General features: G+C 35.8%; 3 protein-coding genes across 4 annotated transcripts; 1 reads left to right on the top strand and 2 right to left on the bottom strand.

Annotated features, from left to right (window-relative positions):
* Positions 1–1,014: 1,014 nt before the first annotated feature.
* LOC108814193 (alcohol dehydrogenase class-P) lies at positions 1,015–2,761 on the bottom strand. Its single transcript, XM_056991030.1, has 5 exons — positions 2,615–2,761; positions 2,359–2,495; positions 2,230–2,276; positions 1,514–2,156; positions 1,015–1,439 (listed from the first exon to the last, which is right to left on the bottom strand). Exons 1-5 carry the CDS (start codon positions 2,646–2,648, stop codon positions 1,161–1,163), a joined length of 1,140 nt encoding a protein of 379 aa, XP_056847010.1. The 5' UTR covers positions 2,649–2,761; the 3' UTR covers positions 1,015–1,160.
* A 714-nt stretch (positions 2,762–3,475) lies between these two features.
* On the bottom strand, positions 3,476–7,064 carry LOC108814774 (auxin efflux carrier component 6). Of its 2 annotated transcripts, none has more exons than XM_018587399.2 (7): positions 6,557–7,064; positions 5,604–6,238; positions 4,652–4,910; positions 4,484–4,569; positions 4,247–4,404; positions 4,011–4,087; positions 3,476–3,905 (listed from the first exon to the last, which is right to left on the bottom strand). In XM_018587399.2, exons 1-7 carry the CDS (start codon positions 6,985–6,987, stop codon positions 3,839–3,841), a joined length of 1,713 nt encoding a protein of 570 aa, XP_018442901.1. In that variant the 5' UTR covers positions 6,988–7,064; the 3' UTR covers positions 3,476–3,838. The 2 variants fall into 2 exon arrangements, with proteins under 2 accessions (XP_018442901.1, XP_018442902.1); XM_018587400.2 differs by having other exon boundaries at positions 4,652–4,907; positions 6,557–7,063.
* Positions 7,065–17,703: 10,639 nt separating this feature from the next.
* Positions 17,704–19,055, top strand: LOC108816805 (peroxidase 13). Its single transcript, XM_018589369.2, is given in 5 exon segments — positions 17,704–17,979; positions 18,090–18,275; positions 18,379–18,544; positions 18,624–18,770; positions 18,773–19,055. Coding segments are annotated over 5 exon segments (1,026 nt in total). The 3' UTR covers positions 19,024–19,055.
* The last annotated feature ends 30 nt before the right edge of the window (positions 19,056–19,085 follow it).

Here is a 19,085-nt window from a genome sequence, read left to right as displayed (position 1 = left end):
GAGGCTGCGCTTGGTGGCTCACCGGAACTGGCCCGATACTGTCGAACAGATGAACTCTTTGCCTCCGCCAACTGCTCAACGATCTCTAACTCTATTGGCATGGCAATCGACGTTCTATTGGGTCTGGAATGAGAGAAACGCTAGGCTCCACTCCAACACCTTCCGATCCATAGAACAACTCTTCAAAGTGATTAATACCCAACTAAAGAACAAGCTCCAGAGCTTCAGAGGGGACAACCCAACCCGATCATCACAGATGATGCAAAACTGGTTGAGAAGTGCTTGATCACCATCACCGCTGCTCTCTTATTTCTCCTCTCGTTAACAACGAGGCTAACTAAAGACATCGATCAGAAGACTATCAGACTTTCAACTTGGGCTTCTCTTTTACTTTTTTTTAGGCTATTAGTGGGTTCTATATGTGATTCAAACTTGGGGTTGGGCTGACTATAGCCAATGGGTTTGTAAAAACATTTTCGGTCTTTTTCTTTATTTATGCAAGCAAGTTACTTGTTGTTCAAAAAAAAAAATGCAAGCAAGTTACAAAAACAAAATTAGTCGGGGAAAAAGAAAACACGTTATTAAAAAAAACACACAAACACGACGGTCTGCTTAAAATGTGGGCTGGTATTAGGCTAATTGCGTTATTGGGTCGACATTAAAAAAACCACCTCTAGTAATCGGAACTAGTGAATCGAACCGATAAAATTGATTTTTGTAGTGAGGAGTACCAAACATCTTGACCGCAAAATTGGTTGCGGGCCTCTAGCAGTCTCTTTGCGCAGGGAGAAGATGGATTCCATTTCATCTGTTGTTTCCGACCACACCGCATCACTATTGTCGGGGAATTTCAGTTTTGCCAGCTTCTAGCTTAAGTAGCCTTCCCGCCGCCAATCATTTCCTTCCAAACAACGCCGTTTCTTCTCGAAGATGTTCTAGATAGTGCGTAGTAATAATCTAAAGATTCCCTTTTTATAAGTCTAAAAGATTTCCTTCTTAATAGAATGAAACAACTATCATAACGATATGTTAAAATAGATTTAGAGACTTAAAATAAACACATTTCAGAAAAGCCAAAAGCAATAAGAGATGAGACAGTAGTCTACTAATAAGTAGACATTTTATTATTGGTAAGGAGAATGTTTTTTGGTTTTCATTTTTCAAGCACCCATGGTGATGATGCAACGGATACTCTCTCCCTTCAACATGTAGTCAAAGGCCTTGTTGATCTCAGAGAAGGGCACTGTGTGAGTGATGAACTTCTCAAGCTCCAGCTCCTTGTTCATGTACTTCTCCACCACCCCAGGAATGTCAGTTTTGGGTTTGTAGTTCCCAAAGAAAGTTCCCTTGAGCGTCCTCTCGTTCAGCAAGTTCATCGGATGTGTCTTGAACGCATCGTCTTTGCTTGGCACACCTACCAGCACCGCAACACCCCACCCCTGAAAAAAACCAACAAAACATCACATGTCACATGTCACACATTAATAAATGGTTTGGTCTGAATAGACATTACATCGTGAACACATTCGAATGCTTGAATCATAGCTTGAACGCTTCCAGTGCACTCCACACTCCTGTCCACACCACCGTCCGTCATCTCAGCTATGACTTGCTGAACCGGTTTATCATGTTCCCTAGGGTTCACAAACTCCGTCACACCGAACTTCTTAGCTTCCTCGAATCTCTTGGGGTTAAGATCAACACCGATGATCCTACCGGCACCAGCCATCCTAGCACCTTCCGCAGCAGCCAAACCAACAGCACCTAAACCGAAAACGGCGACGCTCTGACCTTTCTTCGGTTTCGCCACGTTCAAAGTCGCTCCCATCCCGGTGGATAAACCGCAGCTGACGATGCATACTTTGTCGAGAGGAGCTTCGGGGTTGATCTTGGCCACTTGACCGGAGTGGACCACGGTGTACTCGCTGAAGGTGGAGGTCCCGAGGAAATGGTGGACCGGTTTGCCGTTGATGGAGAATCGAGACTCGCCGTCGTGTATCATCCCTCCTCTCTCCGTGTTGATCCTGAGAAGGTCGCACATGTTGGATTCCTCCGAGTGGCAGTGACGGCAGTCTCCGCATTCTCCGGTGAAGATGGGGAGAACGTGGTCTCCTGGTTGAAGATCTGTCACTCCTTCTCCAACACTCTCCACAATCCTATACAAACAACATATAACAACTTATAAAAGCAGAGACCAAAACTGAATTAAGATTTAGAGAGATTGATTACCCTCCAGCTTCATGTCCGAAGATACGTGGAAACAAAGGCGTTTGTCCCTGTGGAAGACGACAATATGCTGAGTTTAATTACAGAACTAAGAGAACAGAAGAACATGAGTTCTTGAATCTCTTTTATTACCTTTGCTTCCCAGAAGTAAACATCAGTGTGACAGAGAGAAGTGAAGAGAATCTTGATTCGAACTTCGTGCTTCTGCGGTGGAGCAACCTCTACTTCCTCCATCACCAGTGGCTTTCCAGCTTCCCATGCCACAGCAGCTGCAAACCACCAACCATTAAAACGTCACCGTTTTGGGTTAGTTTCATCATATAACAACACTTATGATCAGAACCCTTTTATACAAAAAAAAAAAAATAAAGGATATAAAAGATGAAACCTTTGCATCGAATAATCTGTCCGGTCGTAGACATGATCAACAGTGATGAACTTATAGATCTTTCTTATGTTTTTTTTTTGTTTGTGTTTGATTGTGAGGAGATGAGAAAAGACGAATGTTTATTTATAGTCGAGAGGCCATGTGTTGACAGATAACACAATACCACTGGGATAGTTTTGGGTTACGCCTTTACTAGGGGCGTTTTTTTTGCCTAATTCCACTTGGCGCTTACGGTATTCGTCCACGTGGCATTTTATTATTCTCTAGTTACGAAACTTTATCAGTTAAATTATATTGAAATCTCTTAAGTAATTACTTTCGTCTCACGCCGTGGTTTTTTTCTTTCTAAAAGCAGCATGTCGGCACCCATCGAAATGGTTTGTCTCGGCTGTTTAACGTTAATTTGGAAATTAGGTGGCATTTTTAATATTATCCTTGGCCATCAAGATTTTTATTTTTTATTGAAAATGTATTCTTGGGCATCAAGATGCAATTTAATTTTGTTTTTTATTAATGGTGCTAATCTTGATTGGCTTTTAATTACCTTCTTTACCGTCATTCTCAAGTCTCAACATAGATAGCATTGTGAGAGTCAATTTATTGTACTTTTACCTTCTTCCTTATTACTTGTTTCTTCCGAATTCTATTCTGAACCGACAATGTATTTTACTTTTACATTTTCTGGTAATTCATGATATATAGTATATACTATCCTTCAAGTAAACGTTAGGATGGTTATGTATTTCAAGAAAAAAACAAGGGTTATATACTTATATATGACAAAGTCATACGAGCTAGCTAGGGTCTATGTAGAATGATAGCATTTTCAATTATTCATGTGTATTATTGATTGTCACGTAATGCATAAATAGTATTTGGTTTGATATTGGTCTTTCTGACAAGAATTTTCATGATGATTCTTATATGGATCATGCTTTCACTATTCATAAACCCATTTAGCTTTACAGAAATCCAACGTTGAAACAATATTCACGACTAATTCTTGACCTTAACCTCTAGGCACATGCACTTACCTTCAATGTTAAAAATTAAGTAAGTACATAATTTAAAACGTTCCCATAACTATTGAGTCATGGACCAGTAATTTGAATGTAAAAGCTAATCTTTTCTTACAAGCTCTTAATGACAACTCTTAAGAGCTCACTAGTCTCTATTTCCACGTCTGTTTATCGTGAATTTTTATTTCTTCAATGTTGTTGTGAATCATAGGCCCAAGAGCACGTAGTACAGAATAGTTACCGGTAAAGATACTATCATACCAAAGATAACCCTGAAGAAGAAGAAAACATCAACACACACATAAATTCCACATTTTAAAACACTCAAACCATTTGAGTAGAAATGATTAAAAAATATATAGAGAACAGAAACTCACAATGTACTGAGTAAGTCTGGATGCAAACCATACTCCCTCGCAAACACAAACGGTACTATTCCTTGAGGCAGAGCCGCCTATGCATGAAAGAAAAACATATAGGTCTCGTCAAGCTTACTAATATACCATTGATAATCAGCATTATACATTTTTCAAAATTATAGCCATATGAAATTATATATACTATGGGAATTAATTGAAGGAAACTCTGAATACTCATATGAACCAATGTTTACCTGTACGATGGCAGCATGCAACCTAGAACCTTTCAATCCAACGATAACTGAAGCAGCAGCCATGAAAGCGGGACCTGTGATGAACCTAATCAACATCCCAATTGTTGCTTTCTTCGCCCCACAATTGATCATCTTCGGCTGTAACGCCATGAATAGGCCTGTAAATATAAATTTATTGACAATTTGTACATATGCTTTAAAAAAAACATTTTATCTAGCTTATGAAAATTAACATACCTAAACTAAACATGGCCATTCCAAGACCTGCATCTGATATTATCTTTATCGAAAACGCAACAATATCTGGCACCGCTATATTCCATCTGCTCATCCATTATCACAAAAAGCTAAATTTAACAATCAAAATATAAGGTTATAGAGGGAATTAAAGAATGGATTACTAACCTGAAGGATATAAGTGACCAGACAAGACCTATGATGCTAGAATAAGTGTTAGGGTTTCTAGAAAGCTTGCGTCCCACGACAGTTAGTATGAGCCGCACCATCAAAGCGGCACTTGGCATTTCTTGCTTGCCAATAGCAGCAACCGGAGCTGTGTCTTTCCCGGCGGCTCCTTCCTCCATGGAACAAGCAACACCGGCTGCCGTAGGCGGTGGTGCTGCCCTAAGTGCGTCTCTGAAACTGATCTCCTTCTCTGGAACTGCTACATAATCATATATACACACGTCAGCAATGCAGACACTACTATATAATCGTCTTGTTACTAGTAGAATGTACTAATGGGAACATATAGTTAATAGAGAAGTATATAAAAATCATGCGTCGGTTACGCTGATGATTACACACGTGCTCAAGGAATATGATAGCATCTCTCTTTCTTAGAAAAAAAAGATTGACTTGTGAGACCAAAAAAGTATGGATACAAAAAAGTCAACATCTTGTTCACCATTTTTGTAATTTTATTGATTATAGTAAGCTTGCGGGTGGTATAATGGGTCCGCTTTATTTACATGCTTCATCATGTTGTTTCATTAGAATCTTAAGCTCACAATCACGAGATAAATGATAAAGCTAGCAAAATTCAAAATATGCAAACAAAAGATTAAATCAATTGAAGTTAATTAGATTAGATTTTCAATTAGTATGTTTATATTCCTTGGGGTTTGTAAGGTAAAAGTGACACAAGCCAAGTTTTAATCTGAAAAAGCTGTATTCTATGAAGTCTGACAAGATTTTTTATTCCAGATTTTAATAAAACAAAAGGCCAACTAATAAAAAAATAGCAAATGGAAATAAAATAATTAAGACATGAAAAAGGCTTAAGGAAAATGACTAAACGCCGCCGTGTCAGTGTTACGAAAACGAGAAAGCACCACATCTTTCAAAGAAAACGTACCGTTAATACTATCCTTGCCTACATGTCTTTGCCCTGACTCCCACGTCATCTTCGGCGACGCCGCATGCCGGTATATTCTCCCGGCGACAGGAGATTTCATCCAAACCGGCGTGCCGGCTCCGTTAACGTCAAGCTCGTTGAAGTTCGAGGCACGTGGCGTAGGCTGCAACGAGTAAGCATCGGAAGAAGCATAACCCGATAGCCTCCTCGGGCTGACACCACATCCGGGTCGGGTAAACCCGAACCCGCCAAGATCACCGTTACAAAACATGATCTCGTTATTACCGTTATAAAACTGAAGCGCACCACTTCCCCCTCCGCCGTTAAAGAAACGGTTAGGAGTGTTGACGGAGAAAATCTCGGCGTTGGAAAGATTTGAGGCTCGAGGGGTTAGGCATAGAGAGGATGAGACAACAGAGTCGGGTACGGATGATATGGACCGTCGGATCCTCAGCATTACACGACCGTTGATATCGGTTTCAGTTTCTGTACGGAGAGGGTCCATGCCGTCTAAGGAGATGACGTCATCGTCGACTTGGATCCTAGTGATTGAACCGGCTGCTTGACCCGGAAACTCGGTTCGGATAAGCAACCTGGCCCCACGGAGCTCAAAGAGGAAGAGTAGTAGAGTATACCTAGACATAGATATATTTACATTTTGTATCATAGGTTATATAATAGTTCAACTGATTAAGCAAATCATGTATGTTCGAATCAACTAAAACACCACACAGTAACAAAAAATTCATCTGATTGTGCTTGTTTTCAGTCAGATATATAAATCGGTAAATAATTTATTAATTATTAGTATTTTTTCCTATACTTGGTAACAACTATAATGTTTTATAATCATAGACAAATTTATTAAAATAATGTAGAAATTCTAATATTTATATTTATACATAAAAATAATGTAAAGAAAGTAAACGTATATGAAAAATTGAATAACGTACCAAATGATGCATTGAAGAACAACGAGTTGGACCATGAGGTTCTGAGTGTAGTCTCCGTACATAGCTTGAAGCAAAGGGATGCCCATAACGAGAGTATTAGGGAGCGTGGCGACTGAGAAGAGAGTAATGAGCCAATCGAGACCACCTGACTTGAAGAGAATGGCCCATAGAGAGAGCAAAACTAAGACCATGACTTTAGACAAAGTGTCGGCGATGATGAACATCATGTCCATTTTGTAAGGGTTGTTTTGTGAGATGAAGTGGAAAGAAAGGATTGGGACGGCGAAAACCGAGACAAAACGGTTGATTCCAGAGCATTGTTCCGCCGTGAAGATCTTCCACCATTTGACAGAACCATAGGCTACGAACATGGCGAAGTAGAGTGGTGCCATTGCACACATCACTTTGTAGAATTCGCTTCCAGTTATCATCTTCTCTGCTCTGAGTCTTCTTCTTTGTGGGTTAGTTAAGGTGTGTAGTTTGGTCGAGACATGTCATATGTGCAAATGTGTGTTGGGTTATATAGGAACTTGTTGACGAGGTTACCCCTAGTCTGTTTGTTTATTTGCGTATCCATCATAATTAATGTGATGACATCCTAGTTTTCATGGTGTTCTAACTTCTTAAAATTATTTTAGGTAACTTCAAATATGGTTTTGGATATTCCGGTTAATGGTATATGGAAAAACTTAGAAAAAATTGATTTGATTCGTCACTAAAATAATTTTTTTTTTGGTTTTACATCCTTTTAAAATTTTAGAGTTAAACGTGATCGAGATAAAGTAGTAGAAAGATGAGTAACATATTAGAAAGTGTCGTGTGAATGATACCAAATACTAAAAAAAATCACGGTGATTATAGGGTCAATAAAAGAAACTTTCGAGCCTCTAAAAATTAACACACTCATGTTAGAATGGAACACATAGGTTGAGTTAATGGGTATAGAAAATTCATTAACCGTGAACAATGGAGGCATTACCGTTTTACTTTTCATTTCTTATGTCATCTGAGAGTTATGATCTAATCATTTTTCGAAATTAAATTCAACTTTTTATAAGTTTACTATATAGTAGTATACATTATTTTCATTATAAATTTTAAGAGTTAATCAGAAAATATTTTCCACCAATTATATTAGAACATCTCCGATGCTAAGATATTTTTATATGTTTTTATAAATAAAATACAATTATATTTATAATAGCTTAACTATGTTGTTAATTTTAAATTATATATGAACGTTAAATTAGTTATAAATAGTCATAACATTGTTTCAGTTAATTTAAAATTTTTTTGTTTGAAAAAAAGTTCTCATAATCTTTTTTCTCTACCTTAACTTTTTTCTATATATCAAGTAGAAAAAATAATATTTACCTTATACATATATGCATATATTTGGTCCATTCGGAGATGAAGTTGGAGATGAAGTTTCTCAAAATTTTGGGGTGGTGTTTTATAAATCCAGTGTGAACAAAAAAAAAATACATGTTTATTTAATTGTGGCATGATTTATTTTCTTCAATAATCTTTACAAAATCGGTAACGAAGAAAAAAATCATTTTGTATCATTTATTGGTGTTCAGTGTTTTGACTAAGTAAGCTTTTCACCTTTATTATCTACCTAATTTTGTTGTTTTTTCACTCTTTCTCATGATCAGGTTAATTTATTTGGTATATTTTAGGAGGTGATTGGTTTGATTGTATTTTTAAAGTCTGTAATGTAAAATTTAGTCAGTAGAAACTTTTTCACTATATATATATATCGGCTGAAGCTATAAAAAATAAATAGAAAAAATAAGAATACTTAAAATATATTCTGCAACCATATATTTTTCCTATAACACAAAAATGGCTTCAGTAAATAAATTGTTTACAATAAATTTTTAAATTTTTTGTTGTGGTTTTTGATGTTGACTTAAAATATGATTAGTAATTTTTAAGGTTTTAAATAAAAGTAAAAGCTAAATTATGTATCTACAGTCCAACCAATTACCAGAAGAGTCATTTACAACCATTGAAATATTTGATATTTATAGGAAAAAGAGACCAACGGTTATAAAATTACTCATTTGCTATAGAGTTGTTTTGTTATCATCGACAAAAGAAAAACGTAGATGAAGATAATCATCGTCATTTTGTTATAAAAAACTAAAATAAGTCTCAAATTTTTATTGGGACATCGAAAGAAATTAAATATGCTTTGTCGAAATAGGCTTTCACCCAAATTACCTCCCTAACTCTTTTGTTTTCTTCTCTTGCTTACGATAAAACTTGTTGTTTGGTGTATGTTATAATAGAAAACTAAACTGCTATTTAAGTCAAAATCCACCACAAATTGGTGGACGAAAATGAAAATTAAAATAATGCAAAGTAAAGCGATAAGCAACCTAACAAGATATTCACTTATGAGTCATATATTTGTCTTATGCAACTTGTTTGATGTAGTTAAACCTCTATATATATATTCCTACATTTCATTCTGGTACACACAATATTATCATGAGACTCGTATTCTAAAATAAAAGTAAATGGAGACATCAATAGTTCAAGAGACAAAATTAAGTAATTGGTAAGGAAGCATAGTATTATCCTATTAATATATGATTACTTTTGTAACTCTACGGATGTCAATTCTTCAACAACAACAACAAAAATTACATGTCAACTTAGATGATAAGAAATTGGCCTGCATAATACGGATTACCTTGTTAGTATAGTCACATACATTTACGCACGTCTATATTAATTATATACATGCAATATATAATGTGTGCATAAAGGAAGAGAAAGGAGATCCTCTTAGAATCTAAGATCAATGATATTAGCGCCATGGGTGGAGACTATACGGTGTTAGCCTTTTGCTTTAAAGCTTAAAAGATTTTGGCCTTTTCAAAAATTTAAGAAGTAAAGTCAGACCTAACCTTTTTTCTTATTGAAGACAAAAATATATTTTGTCAATAAAAGGCTATACAAAAGTTCGAGATTATTGATTCCGTCCTATATGTCTAACCTAAACATCTATCTTAATTACTATATACTAATTAACATGTAGACAGGATCCCTGTAGGATATATTATAAAATAACGTTCATCTATGATTATAGTTTCCAACCGCAACAGAAATGACAGTAAAATGTTGATGTAAAATGTCAACCCTGAAGTAGTCGCTGACGTAGTTGCTGAAGGAGACGTCTTGTTGAGTGATGAAGACCATGTGGAGTCGAGATGCTGAGCTGGAGTCAACAGACTTGGAGAGCAAGAGAGTATCTTGAAGATATGGAAAGAGGAATAAACTTGAGAAGCAAGTTTATGACTTAAAGGAAAAGGAATAAGTGCATTCCAAGAAAAGGAAAGTTGCACTTATTGTTATGGAAGATGTCCATATTCATGTTGCCTAGGAAACTAGGTTTCAGGAACGTGGAGAATAATATAAAATAGCTATGGAGTCGTCTGTATGAAGAAAGAGACACAGAGGCTGAGTTTATAGAGAGAGAGAAGCTCTTGGAAGTGTTCGGAGTTGTGCTGAAGCAGTGGCTGAAGTACTTGACGAAGGAGATATATAAGCGGTGTAGCTTAGGAATCTTTCAGTAGCGTGTGTTAGGGTGTTAACACTAGACGTGTAAAAGCTGAATTAAGCAGATCTTGTAATAGATTGTTTAAAGAAGATTCTAATAAAGCATAGTGGTTGCTTGTTTTGTTGTGTCTCTCGGTTTACTTTCTGCAGTACTATTGGGGTGCCCCTTTTGTTCCAACAAGTGGTATCAGAGCGGGTCACCTAAGTTACTGGTGAGGATCCCGAAGGCAAGAGGAAAGAAGGGAAGATAAAGTACAGCAGAAAGCATGGTGGTTGAGTTTATGCTAGATCCAGAACAATATGGGCATTGGAAAGCAAAGATGAAGGCAAGCTTACAAAGTATTGATATGGATGTTTGGGCATCAGTAGAAGATGGCTATGAAGTTCCCAAGACAGTAGATAAAGATGGTGTTGTGGTCAACAAACCATTGGCTAAATGGACAAAGCGTGAGAAGGATATGTCAAGACACAATGCAAAAGCTTTATTTGGTATTTTTACATCAGTCACAAAGAAACAACTAGATCTTATTCAAGGATGCAAGAATGCAAAAGAGGCGTGGGATATTCTGCAATTACACTTTGAAGGAATTGAGAAGGTTAAGAGCTTAAGGATGGATTTTCTCAAATCAAAATTTGAGAACTTGAAGATGAAAGAACATGAATCTGTATCAGATTTTAGTTCTCAACTCAGTGGGTTAGCACAAGAGGCTCGTGTTCTTGGCATGGAATACAAGGACAAGAAACTGGTGAAGAAGTTTTTAAGGTGTCTACCAGAAAGATTCACAGCTTATAAGGCAGCAATGTTTGTGTCTCTTGACATAGATAAATTCAGCTTTCATGAAGTTGTAGGGATGTTAAAAGCTCATGAGATGGAGCTTGATGACGTGGGGAATCATACTGAAGTGAATTTGGCAGTTGATGAAACAACAAGTCAAAAATCAGAGAATGAAGATGAGGTGATCAAGATGATTCGCGTGCTTCACCAAGTACTACAGGAAATGATAAAGTGGCAAGGACATGAGAAAGTTGGTTTGAGAAAGCGAAGACATGAAGCTGGCGAGCAATGTGTCAATACAGAGGTGCAATGTTACAAATGCAGAGGATATGGGCACTTCAAAAGGGAGTGTCCAACTTTCAAGAGACTAAGATTCAAAAGCGTTGAGGGTAATGAATTTGGTAATGCTCAGAAGAAATGTGACAATTTACTGAAGCAAAAGAATAACAGTGATGTCAAGAATGAATCTGATATTGATTCAGATGATAGTGAAGAGTTGAAGAACTTGGTGGCGTTTACAACTTTTGAGTCTGGTTCTAAGACGAAATCTGCGGCGGGATCTGCATCAGCATCTGTGACAAGGGCTTCATGTGGAAGTGATGATGATGATGGGGATTTTGATCTTGCTGAGAATTCTGGAAAACTGTATGAGAATTGGCTCAAACAGGTTGAGGCGAATTCAGAGTTGACAAAGGAGAAGGTCAAGCTAGAAGCTCAAGTTGCTGAAGCACTTAAGTATGCTTCAGAGAAAGAAGAAGAAGCACGACAGATTAGTGCTCAACTTGCAGAGACTCAGAAGGGTTTGAGGATGCTGAATGGTGGGACGAAGCAGCTAGATCATCTTCTTAGTATTGGGAAAAGTGATCGATGTGGCCTTGGATATCAAGGAGAAAGTTCTACAGCTAAAAGTATTTTTGTATCAGCAGGGAAACCTGGGGTTTTAGCTACGTCTGCTACAAGACCAGGGGTTAAAGTGTCTGCAAAGAAGACATCCAATGGAAAGACTACAATGAAGACTGTAACTGATGTGAAGAACACGACTGCTACACGTACTGCTACGGCAACTGCTACGGTGACTGCTCCAGAGAGAGTTTCTAGATTGAAGAGTGCAACTCAACGGAAGTTTCGGCCTGTTTGTCATCATTGTGGTGTTATTGGGCACATTAGGCCAAGGTGTTACAAGTTATTGAGGGAGAAGAACCAAACGGTGCAAGCTTATGGTATGAGGAGACATGGTCCTATATGTTATTCTTGTGGAGTTCAAGGACATATTCGACGTGAGTGTTTCAAGTCTGTTCAAAGGGCTAATCATGGAGGATTTGGGCTCAGGAATAAGTGGTCTAGGAGATTTGATCACTATGGAGATGGTGGAATGAGATTTCCTCCTTACTTTGGAGGATATAAATCTTCATATTAGTTTTTGACCATGATGTGACTCATAGGGGGAGAATGAAGACGTGGTTTTCTATCTAGAGGTGATGAGTTCACATGCATAGTCAAAAAGGAGGAGATAAGTATTAGTTCGCGGAGTACTACAGGAGGTAGTACGTAACATGTTACATGAAGCTGGAGTTATATTAGAGTACGTGTGTTGATTGCCTGAGCTTGGAAAAGGAAAGAAGATACGTGCCTTATGAGAAAGATATACCTCGTAGAATAAATAGAGAGGTTTCCTTAGTGTATGTTACTGCTTGGTTTCGAAGCAGTGTTTGAAGTAGTTCATAATGGAGTCCGATGTGGACTTAGTTTTATGGCATTGGAGTTGATGTTCTGTGTGGTGGAGTTAGCCATCGTGTGGAGCTCGTGGTGAGCGTGTGGTGCGTTGAAGATAACGTGCTCTTGGTGTCGCTGGTGTGCGTTAGGTGCTGACGTACTTGGTGAAGTACTTCCGAGAAGTGGACAAGATTGAAGCATAGACTCAGGGGGAGTTTGTCTATAAGGCTTGACATTTAAGCATATGTGTTTTAGCTTAGTATGCAATCAAGCAGGGGGAGAATGGTGACGTTCTGGTACAAGGAGTGCATGCATATCTCGTGAGGGAGAAGAGTATGGTGGATGACGTCCTGATGTAGATTGTGCTTATCTCATGGGGGAGAAAAACATGGTGTGGTGCACATCCCGTGGGGGAGAAAAGCACAATTAGCATGGAAGCTTCCAAGTGGGAAACATGGTTGTTGAACCAGAACAGTATTGTGCTTGATTGGCACACAAAGCTAAAAGGGGGAGATTGTTGATGTAAAATGTCAACCCTGAAGTAGTCGCTGACGTAGTTGCTGAAGGAGACGTCTTGTTGAGTGATGAAGACCATGTGGAGTCGAGATGCTGAGCTGGAGTCAACAGACTTGGAGAGCAAGAGAGTATCTTGAAGATATGGAAAGAGGAATAAACTTGAGAAGCAAGTTTATGACTTAAAGGAAAAGGAATAAGTGCATTCCAAGAAAAGGAAAGTTGCACTTATTGTTATGGAAGATGTCCATATTCATGTTGCCTTGGAAACTAGGTTTCAGGAACGTGGAGAATAATATAAAATAGCTATGGAGTCGTCTGTATGAAGAAAGAGACACAGAGGCTGAGTTTATAGAGAGAGAGAAGCTCTTGGAAGTGTTCGGAGTTGTGCTGAAGCAGTGGCTGAAGTACTTGACGAAGGAGATATATAAGCGGTGTAGCTTAGGAATCTTTCAGTAGCGTGTGTTAAGGTGTTAACACTAGACGTGTAAAAGCTGAATTAAGCAGATCTTGTAATAGATTGTTTAAAGAAGATTCTAATAAAGCATAGTGGTTGCTTGTTTTGTTGTGTCTCTCGGTTTACTTTCTGCAGTACTATTGGGGTGCCCCTTTTGTTCCAACATAAAATCTCTTATTATCTTGTATGTTTATATAAGCACACGCATAAACCAGACAAAGAAATTAAAAATATGAAATTTGCTTTCTCGAATCACGACTCTCGAATGAAGTTGTCTTTCTCGCTCTATGTATATTGCAATATTAGATCACATCGTCTCTTTATGTTGTCATAGAACACACTTACACACAAATATACAAATGAAACACGCCGTCGAATACGATGTCTTACATGATACTCCCTTCGTTTCAAATTATACAATATCTAGAAAGTTTATGTTATTTAAAAGTAAGATATTTTAAAGTTTTAAAGTTAACTTTAACTTCATTCAAAAATATTCGACTAATAAAATTTTACAGTTTTTTTATAATTGACTGAATGATTTTAAAATTACATCTTCAAAAATATTTTTTTAAAAATATAAATTTTTTAATCTTTGTGTATTTAACCAAAACATCATATATTAAAAACAAAGGAGAAACTATGTTACAAAAGGTGTTAGAAAAAAAATATGTACAAAAATATATATTAAACAACAATGATGATGGAAAAGAAGACTAAGAGGAAGCGCATGGGATCGAGGAAAAGGGAGGAAATAGTGTGGGATTATGGGTAGGTTATAAATCATATCAAATTCAAGTGCGAGAAATGATTAATTCATTTCAAAATTATAAACTACATACTCTATTATTTATAGTAGTAAAAATATATAAAATGAAATTTTGGAAAGTCAGTGAAAAATGGTCTGAGATAAGGGCGCAAGAACTAAAACGTGTCTGGTCTAGTCATTGGGAGAGAGAGAGAGGTAGGGAGTGTGTATATCAAAGGAAAGTGACATAACATAAGTCTAACTCTCTTCTCTTCGCGTGCCATCAATTCATCATTTTGTTCGTTTCTTATTTTTGTTGCTTTGGGTCATTTTCCACCAACCTATGTATTTTTCGTTACAAACACGGTTACATTATTCCGTATTGTCAATGTATACGCATATGTACATTAACAACGTACATAACATTTGATAAGATATTTAGATACGTAGAAAATTTAGGTATTTCGTTGTTGCATACTTTATAAAAAACATCTAAGTTCATGTGTTCTTGATCCATTTGAGTTAAGCATATATTAGAATTCCACATCGTTTAGTAAAAAGTAGTAAAAGAATAGGATAGCTTCTTATATATTGTCCAAAGACCAACATCTCACACAATGTGGGATCCTGATAATCTATGGAGAGATGTGAGTGGAATACAATCCAATGAAATCAATCTAAGTCCACCATCCGAGAAATACCACAACAAAATAGAAATACCACAACAAAATAGGTCATTTATATATAACACACAAATGGAAAACTGTCTATGTAGGAAATAATCTGATGGATCAAACTATAGACTCTAGTATCATACTAATAATTGGTATAACTCATATTCAAAATCTAATTCGAGAGTAAAAAATTGTCACATTACATATATACTATCCAATGACCAATCGTTCCATAGGATGTGGGACTCTAATAGCATATACTTCAATATTTTTTTTGAGAAAAGCCATGATCTTTTGCGTTTCATGTACTATATGATCTAGTTTAATAAGTGGTTTGGCTTAAGAAAATCTATAACTTTAAGTTTTAAGTAATATCCGGTTCAGACATTCAGGTTTGCTTTCGAGGCCTTAGGAATAAAATATTTGTTGGCCCAATTGTTCATAAAATATAAATCTCCATCACTTGTTTAGTTGTTTACAAGTGTAAAATATAGCATTTTCTTTAAGTTTAAAATGCTCTTGATGTAAAAAGAAAGGCTTTAAAATTAAAATGTAACCAATTTGAAGCATTTATGATCATAAGCAAATTCAAGGAAAATATGCAATCGCCAAATTAATGTTTCCAGTTCAAAGACTTGAGATATTGTCATCTTGTGATATAGAACACACAAAAGGATTTCCAAGACATTTTAATTTATTAGAATAAGATCATATACGTAGCTGCATATTTACTTCTCTCACATTTAAACACTAGATTACTACTTATCAAAGTTTCCAAAAAAACACACTAGATTACTACTTAAGTTACAGTACTACTTATCAAAGTTTCCAAAAAAACACACTATATTACTACTTTTTTTTTTTTGGTAAACCGGCTTAAATATATATATATATATATATATATATATATATATATTACTACTTAAGTTACAGTTTTCCTGATGAATTATTAGAAATATTATAACTGTTTTTGTATCCTCTTTGGCACTCTTCTGTTTTATAAACTCAAAGAAAGAAGACGATGCAGAGAATGCAAAATCCTAGAAACATCCTTTGCTGTTATAGCGAACAAGCCGACTTCCACGTGCTAGCTGCTATATTTAACAAATATCCTCACGTGACAAAGAACTAACCTTGTATATAGACAGAACGTCGGACCATTTCCAATGGTTTTACCTAATTTTTCATTCTAAACTGGTATAACTCTGTAGTAGAGTTGGGATATATTCTAATGATATTTCATTTTAAAATGGAAAATACAGTGATAGACAAAAAATAATAATTTACTTAATTTATATATAAATTAATCTAATTTTACTCTATTATAGAGTGAAAAATAGAATGCTATTAAAATATTTTTACTCTAAACTCTATTTTAAAATGTAAAATGGATGAGATTGGAGATGTCCTTATAACATTTATTTTGAGTGAGAGAGTAGTCTACCTAAGAACAATTCATCGAACTTGTCGCACTTCTAAAATTTGTTGCCATGTGGGGTTATTTGGTTGAGCTTTTAAAATATTCACATTGGCAATTTGCAGAGAAAACAAAAGACGTTACGATTAATTTTGTACATATCTCTTTAGTTTCTGCATGCATGATGCAGTTTCCTAACGTTAATACTCGCCACGTTAATATATTATCCACGTTTTAGTTATATCCACGTTAATACTCGCCCTATATTAGGGATGTCAAAATAAATTATCGCTTATGAGTTGACTGAGCTCACCTCAATTTTTTCATGAGCATAAATTATATTTCTTAGACTTATTTAATAAATGAACTTTATAATCGAATTTAAATTAGATCACAAATTATATGAACGATCTTTAATAATGAACATGATCTAACTCATAAGCTTGATTGTTTTCATATTAAATATATATATATATATATATATATATATGATTTCTATTTTTCTTAAGTAAGAAAGATAGTTTGTATATTAATCATATTTATTTATTTTAATTAAAATGTTTTCACTTTATATATTTAGATATAAATATAAAAGAATATTGATATCAATGTTCATATCATATATCTTTAGAATTAAAATATAAAACAAAATATTTTCAAGACTCTCATGTAAATATATATACGATTGGAATAGATGAAGAGTTTGAAGATGAATCATCTCAAAAGATCATTGATTCAGCTTTGATTTAATATATTATTAGGTGTTGGTTTTATTCAGTATTTAATACTAACATTTTGGGTTTCTAATATTTGAATTTTAAATTATATTATCAAAAAAATATTCTATATTTTTATAATTTTATATATTTTATATTGATCGCGAGTTAGTTCATTTAACTTATAATCTAGATGATCTGAGTTCAAGTTTACATATTAAAACTCATATAATAAATGAGCTGAACTGAACTATCTCATGAAAGAGTCGAGTTTATTATAAGTGGAGCGAATTAACTCATTTTGACACTTCTACTTTATATTGAGTTTTTTATTTATAAATAAATATGTAAAAACCTTACTTAATATTAATATTTTGTTTAAATCTAGAATTACGGTTTACAAAATTCGAATAAAAGTTTTGTCACTTCCGTAAGCATTTTAGGCAGTAACAGCTATACAAATGCAATGAATGACATTGACATAAAGTCAAAAAGTATATTTAATATCCTCCATGCATATAATTATAGACGAAGCAAGTAAACCTTTCCAACATACCTTAAATGATCATTCATAACAAAACGAGCCTCGAAGTAAGAGAGAGTTTACCGAATCATTCCTTTAGTTCGAAAATGATCGCCATTGCAATATTTCTAGCTTTGTTCTTTGCTCATGATCAATTAAGTTTTTCAGAGGCACAACTCCAATTTGGGTTCTACTCAGATACATGTCCATCAGCAGAATCCATCGTACGTGACGTGGTTCAACAAGCAGTGACCAAGGACCCTGGAAATGCTGCTGTCTTACTCCGTCTCCACTTCCACGATTGCTTTGTTGAGGTATGGTTCTAAGAAAAAACCATTGCAAAAACCATATGGTGTCACTATTCTTCAAGATGCTTTTTGTTCCGAGTTTACCAACATAAATTGGTTTGGTTATGTTTTTGGAGGGTTGTGATGGGTCTATTCTAATCAAACACAAAGTAAATGATGACGAGAGGTTTGCTCCGGGTAATGCTGGCGTGGGTGGTTTCGATGTTATAGATAATGCTAAATCAGAGCTTGAACGTTTGTGTCCAGGCGTTGTGTCTTGTGCTGACATCGTTGCTCTTGCTGCTAGGGACGCTGTCGTTGCGGTAACACTACAATACTTCCGACCAAAAAAAAAAAAAAGAAAAGAAAAGCAAAAGGACCATTTTTTATCATTGTATTCATGTTATTGTTTTTGGCAAATAATAGGCAAAAGGACCTTTTTACGAGGTTCCAACAGGTCGAAGAGATGGCCTGACATCAGATAAGAGAAACGCTGCGAACTTGCCAGATGTTGAAGATTCCATAAACATTTTGAAATCAAAATTCAGAGAAAAGGGGCTTTCAGATAAAGATCTTGTACTTCTTAGTGCTGGTACTTATCCTAATCTCAACAACTTTACGCAAATATAAATATATTTTGTTAATCGAAACTTTATAATTTCTGGTAAAAGGTGCACATACTATCGGTACCACAGCATGTTTCTTTATCATGTCACGCTTAGATGCTCAAGATTCAACGTTAAATCCCGAGTTTTTCCAAGTGCTGAGATCAAAGTGTCCGAGAGGTGGCGATGTGAATGTAAGGATACCGTTGGATTGGAAAGCCAGTTTTTGTTCGACGACCAAATATTCAGGAACATCAGAGATGGCAAAGGAGTTATCAAATCGGATTCTGTACTGTACCAAGACAATGACATGAAGAATATAATTGATTCGTATTTGGCAAGGAACGAGAGTTCGGAGGCTAATTTTGCTGCGGATTTTGCTGAAGCTGTGGTAAAGATGGGTGCCATTGGGGTGAAGACTAATGTTGAAGGAGAGATCAGACGCATATGCAATGCTACAAATTAGTCTCGATCTATGATTCTTAAGATCATGATAAAACATGTAAACAAAAAAATTGGTAAAAAAAA

Source organism: Raphanus sativus, chromosome 7 (genome assembly GCF_000801105.2).
Source record: "Raphanus sativus cultivar WK10039 chromosome 7, ASM80110v3, whole genome shotgun sequence".
In the NCBI taxonomy this organism is placed as follows: domain Eukaryota; kingdom Viridiplantae; phylum Streptophyta; class Magnoliopsida; order Brassicales; family Brassicaceae; genus Raphanus; species Raphanus sativus.
The sequence above is the reverse complement of the archived record's forward strand: the minus strand, read 5'-3'. Positions and strand labels throughout refer to the sequence as shown.